The sequence below is a fragment of the Numenius arquata genome, chromosome 10 (assembly GCF_964106895.1).
Source record: "Numenius arquata chromosome 10, bNumArq3.hap1.1, whole genome shotgun sequence".
Classification (NCBI taxonomy): domain Eukaryota; kingdom Metazoa; phylum Chordata; class Aves; order Charadriiformes; family Scolopacidae; genus Numenius; species Numenius arquata.
Window position 1 is genome coordinate 51,900,640 of NC_133585.1, and position 6,041 is coordinate 51,906,680.

General features: G+C 49.3%; 1 protein-coding gene across 1 annotated transcript; it reads right to left on the reverse strand.

Annotated features, from left to right (window-relative positions):
• Positions 1–200: 200 nt before the first annotated feature.
• Positions 201–5,767, reverse strand: CDKN2AIP (CDKN2A interacting protein). The gene is made up of 3 exons (XM_074154843.1): positions 5,526–5,767; positions 5,300–5,430; positions 201–3,909 (listed from the first exon to the last, which is right to left on the reverse strand). The coding sequence occupies exons 1-3, from the start codon at positions 5,753–5,755 to the stop codon at positions 2,276–2,278; spliced, it is 1,995 nt and encodes a 664-aa protein (XP_074010944.1). The 5' UTR covers positions 5,756–5,767; the 3' UTR covers positions 201–2,275.
• Between the last annotated feature and the right edge of the window lie 274 nt (positions 5,768–6,041).

Sequence of the window (6,041 nt, forward strand, 5' to 3'; positions counted from 1 at the left end):
TACAGCTGGCAGGACCAACACACACGCTTCTTGCCACAGCCCGTTCTCTGGAATGCCTTGTTCCCGCCTTTAGGGGTAACTAAACGTTAATAAATTCTCATTCAAATAACACTTATTTACTCCTTTGTTGGAAGGGGCCTGTCGAGCTGCTTTCCGTGCAGAACGTGAAATAAAAATAAACACACTTTGACTTTCGGTTTCTATTAAGAGTAGCTACAGACTCGTCCTTTAATGAATCACAACCAAACATCAAAGAGGAATAACATTCAAAAATTCTTTTTTAAAAAAGTAAGCTTAAGTCAGGACTTTTTAAAAAAAAGGCATCTAGTCCCTCAGCCTTGTAACGCCGTTACCCCCACGCCCCCGGGAGGTCGGTCAATACCGCGAGCTTCGCCGTACAGCCGAGAAACACAGGTTTGCACATGGCAACATCTGGAGACGCAACATCTGGGAAAGCCGAACTTCAGGGGGATGCAACCCCCGCCCCGCAAAACCAGCCGTCCCGGGTCTCCGCCACACGGGGCGAGGGTGTGAGAACAGATGCCACGCGTCCCCAACGGCCACCACAACTCCCACCGAGCGGGGAAGCGGAGTTCCACAGAACTCCGCTGTGCCGGATGCCGTTTCCCAACATCAGGAGATGATCCAGAGAGACCGAGGGGGGAGCTCCTGAGAAACCCCCAAGCGAAGGGTGACCGAGGGCGCAGGGAACAGACGGAAGAAGGTCTCCACTGGCCACACCGGGAAGCGCGAGCCCCTGGCAGGCTTCAGGTGCTACGGATGGGACAGCCCCCGCCGTTCCCAATCACGTAGGGGACAGCGTGACAACGCCACTGTGGTTTAGTCCCAAAACGGCAAGAGAACTGGAAGTCTTTAAGTGGACGTACATACTACCGAGATCCCAGGAATTCCTGTTCATGCCTGGAGGACTCGATCCATGGATCCACCAGCCACGCGTAAGGTCTCCATTAAATGACGCTAACTACTGTAAATCGGACAAGATTAATTCAAAACAGCACTGAAGACGTTATGTTTTTACAATTACATGTCATTAACCGATATATCAAAACATGCAGTTTGTGCAGGTATTTCAGCAACATTGAAAATAAAAGGTCATCTCCCACTTTCTTCCCCTTCGAACCATTCTGTCCATGGCGTAAAAATGTCACAAAGGAAGGGCTCGATTAGCGTGAGCGCTTGACGATTCACGCGCCGTCTCTAGGAAACGGCAGCATCCTCATTTTGCTCATCTTGGTAAAGAGTTACCAAAGTCGAAATGAGATATCCTATAGGTTCGCTCATCTGTTTTACAGTTATTTCAGCTACGCACCCAAAGAAAAGGGATGTGGGATTACACCTCGAAGCCGCTCAAAAGTAAAGCTTGTCTTCAGGTGTTGCAAAGTTATTGAAATGGCTGGAATATTGAATAGCCCAAAGCAAAGTACTATAAAAAGCATATCCCAGAGGTTTCATCGGTTTTTTTAGTAGCAGTCAAAAATATGCTTAGTATAGAAATCCGTGTTTATTTGAAAAAAAAAAAAAAAAAAGAAAAAGGCGGAAATGATATTTGACAACATAAATTAAGTCTGCTTACAGTTTTGGTGGCTGAAGCAGTTGCGACTGGACTGCTAATTGGTGATTTGCCATTGTAACATCAAATGGGCTCTAACCTGCCAGTATAACGTTACATGGGATCAAGGGCGTCATTGCTATTGCGAACGTTACGAAAACAGCCCCAAAAAAAAAATAAAAAAATAAGTCAACCAACTCTTTTCTCTCCCAGTACGAGAAACAGTGAACGTCATGAGCAACAGGCCTGAAATGGATGATTCAACTCTTTTTGATTGAAATTTTTTCAAGGACTTTCAATCATTCAAGTATTATGGTCCCTATATACATACTTCTATGTGGCTAAAAAAGACACGGTAGACAACTGAGCACACTGCCATCAAATCGTAAGAATTACAAAATTGTTCAGGTTTTAAACAGCAAATTGTACCTTAATCGTTTTAATTAAAAATAGAAGAATTAGGTAGACTATTTTGCAAATAAAACAGCACACTACTGTGCTATATATTAAGGCATACCTTTAAATGCGCACTTGTCATCTCTAACAAGTTTTATACAATTGCTACCAAGTGAAAGGACTATCATTGTCTTGCAAAACTGAGAAAGAAATACAAAATTTCTGGAAGCCTACATTTTTTTAAAGTACAAAATTAACCTTCAGTCCTCGTCTTGAAATACTATACATGGTACAAACAGTGATTCTCCCCTACAAGATCTCACGAGGATTTCTTAAAGCTGGAGGTAAATTCGAAGGTTTTGATTCTTCATCCAGAAGTACCAAATCTTCAATTTCTCTGCCTTTGTATTTTCTTTTACATATCTTCACAATAACTCTCTTCTTGAGGAATAATTTCAAAGCTTCTCTGGAAGCAACCGCTTTGGCATTTTCCATGCTTTTACCACAGCCAGTACCCAAGTAGACAGACTTGCACCTCAGTTCACAAACTATATTTTCTAGAGAGCTCTTGTTTTGAGGCAAGTCTGCAAGTTCCTTCAGGGGCACAAAAGCAACATCTAACGTAGCTTTTACAGACTGAATAGACGAGTTCAGAAGTTCCGCGTGATTTACGTTCGGGCTGAAGCCTCCGACAGCGACCAGTTTCCAGGCTACAGCTTTGTACAGTCTGTTGAAAAAAGGTTGTCTCTCCTTTGCATCTTCGCTGGTTAACGGCTTGCACAAAGCCCTAGCAGGGCTTTCGCTGGCCTGCGAGCCACTCTTGGAGGCAAGCTGTGGTGAACCTGCCTGCGTGCCACCCTTGGAGGCCAGAGAAGCGCCTGCCTGAGCTCCACCCCGGGTGGCCAGTGACGAGGGACCTTGCTGAGCGCCACTCCGAGCGGCCAGCAGTGAAGCAGCCACCTGAGCGCTGCTCTTGGAAGCCAGCAGTGAGGAGCCCTGCTGAGCCCCGCTCCGAGCGGCCAGCAGCGAGGCAGCCACCTCGGCACTGCTCTTGGAAGCCAGCAGTGAGGAACCCGCCTTAGCGGTGCCCTTGGAGGCCAGCAGCAGTGAGGTGCCTGCCTGAGCACCACTCTTGGGGGCCAGCAGCAGCGAAGTGGTTGCCTGAGCGCCGCTTTTGGGGGCCAGCAGCAGCGAACTGGCCGCCTGAGTGCCGCTCTTGGGGGCCAATGCTGGGGCACTGGCTTGGTTTTTGGAAGACAGCAATGTAGCACTGGTTTGGGGGGTGCTCTTGGTGGCCGGTGGCACCACTGCTGCCTGCGGGGTGCTCTTGGTGGTCGGTGGCACTGTTGCTGCCACCGGCTCTGCCTGTGGGGTGCTCTTGGCAGCCGGTGGCACTGCCTCTGCCACCACCTCTGCCTGTGGGGTGCTCTTGGTGGTTGGTGGCACCGCCTCTGCCACCACCTCTGCCTGCAGGGTGCTCTTGGCGGCTGGTGGCACCGCTGCTGCCACCGCCTCTGCCTGCGGGGCGCTCTTGGCAGCTGGTGGCACTGCCACCGCCTCCGGGGCACTGTTGGCAGCCAATGGCATCGCACTTACTGTAGTCTTCTTTTCAGGCAATGGCGCATTTTCACACTTGCTTTCCTTAGGGGGATTCTCTCCTGACTCTTTTTCAGCTGAAGGTGGATTTTGCTCAGTAGTATTTTCAGCATTAGTAGGTTTTCCTTCTGTTTCTACATCCGAGGCTGTGACCATTTCTTGATTTGAACTCAAAGTTGATGGGGAGCTTCCTGGATCTTTGCTAGTATCTTTTTCCTGCTTTTTTGGCAACGTGCGCTCTGTTTCCTTGGGGACTTCTGCCTTGGTGATTTTCACATCTTTTCCAGTATCCTTAGTATCTTTGCTTTTCTCAACAGCTCGTTTCTTGGGGGGCTCCTCTAGCCCTTCTGCAAAACAAGTAAAGTATGTTATCCTCTTTCATGTCCGCACTTAGAAATATCCATCTAGAGACAATTAATCTATTTTCTAAAAACTTCTAGCAATAATCTAATAACATATATATTAGGAATACACCTTGCACCACAATTGCAAGTATTAACCAACTATGTCAGAACATTTTACTATCTTTTGTCAAAAACCTAAAAATACTCAGGTGCAAGATTCCGGTTTGGGAACCTGTAGGCAAGTTTGCATTTGTATTCTCTAAATCCAAAACAAAAATATCCAAAGTACAATAAATAACGTCCTGGTTTCAGTTGGGATAGAGTTAATTATCTTCCTAGTAGTTGCTGTGTTTGGAACTTGGTAGAAGAAGAATGTTGATAACATATTGTTTTAGTTGTTGCTAAGTAATATTTATATTAAGTCAAGGACTTTGTCAGCTTTCTAGAGAAGCTGAGAGGGAGCACAGACAGGACAAGCCGGCCAAAGGAATATTCCATACCATAGCGGTCATGCTCAATATATAAATGGGGGCTGGCCGGGGGCAGGGAGCTGCGATCCCTGCTTGGGACGAGCTGGGCAACCCATCATCAGGTGGCGAGAGCAATTTGTACTGCATCAGTTCATTTTGTATATTCTTTTACCAATAGGATTATTTTTCTATTCCGTTACTATTCTACTAAACTATCTTTATCTCAACGCACAAGAGTTTTTATCTGCTTTTTCTCCCTCTTCTCCCTGCTGCCGGGGGGAGACAGGGAGTGAGTAAAGAGCTGCATGGTCTTAGTTGCTGGCTGGGGTTAAACCACAACAAATAGATTTTCTGACCTAAAAAAAAAAGTATATTTTGTCTAATAAAGAATCATAGAATATTTAGAGTTGGAAGGGACCTTAAAGATCATCAAGTTCCAACCCCCTGCCCTGGGCAGGGACACCTCCCACCAGACCAGGCTACTCAAAGCCCCGTCCAGCCTGGCCTTGAACACCTCCAGGGATGGGGCGTACCATAAAAAAATCTTTAAAATACCACTTCAAGAATTTCTTTAACGAATTCTCACAAAGCAACAACATCCAACTAGCGCTAAAGGCACAGCAAGAAGAACACATTTAAGCTGGAGTACAACAGCCTACAGCGCATTAAAAAATAATCAGCTTAAAGTGCACCAGTTACAGAAATCCAAGAGCTCGATGTTACGAACACAATACTTGTGCATTACATCTATTTTACAGGTATTATATGAGGGAAAAAAAGCAGCAGAGAGAGGGAAAACGATTAGCGCGGAGTTTAAGGAGTAAATTATTTCGGCTACTTTCTAAGCCCGAGGTTAACGGAGAACATCAAGAAACACGCATTTTCTAGACTCCTATGTATTGTCACAGCTATGATCTGCTAACCATTGCTACTTGATATGCCTCTTTTCTTCACCTTGGCAACCAGTTCGTCTCTCGTGGTGCGGACGGGCGCGCCGGTCACTTGGATGCCTTCGGCCATTTCCAGCGCCTTCTCCATCACCTGCGGCGGGTACCTGCAGGGGCGACAAGGGGACAGGAGGGGAGGGTCAGGCGGCCCCGCCGTGCCCCCCGCCCCGGGGGGTGGTCCCGCCGCCCGGCCCGCACTCACCGGCAGCCCAGGAAGACGTGGTTGGCCCACACCATGGAGAGGGAGACCAGGCGCTGGAGCTGGGGGCTGCCGGCCGCCGGCCGCTCCCCGACGTTGCGCAGCAAGAACTCCCGCCGGTGCCGCCAGTGGTGCTCGGGCTCGCAGGCCCCGCGCAGCCCCTCCGCCCACGACACCTCCTCCGCCGTCCGGCCCAGCGGCTCGCCCGCCGCCGCCGCCTTCCCCGCCGCCATGGCCGCTCCTCTCCTCCGCCCCTTCCCACAACCGGAAGCGACACCGAGGCCTCTTCCGGCGGCGCGCGATGACATCACCAGCAGCGCATGCGCGGCGCTTCCCCCCCGCCCGCCACCCCCCCGCGGCGCGCGCGCCGCTTGTGGTGACTCCTCAGCCTTTTCCCTCAGGAATTCCAGGAATGGAGACCGGGGTGGGGGGGATAGGAGGGGGGCGGGCAGAGCGACTCGGCTTCCATCCTGCCTGGAACACATCGTGTCTGCTGGCAGAGTCCTTCCGGCCTCGCTG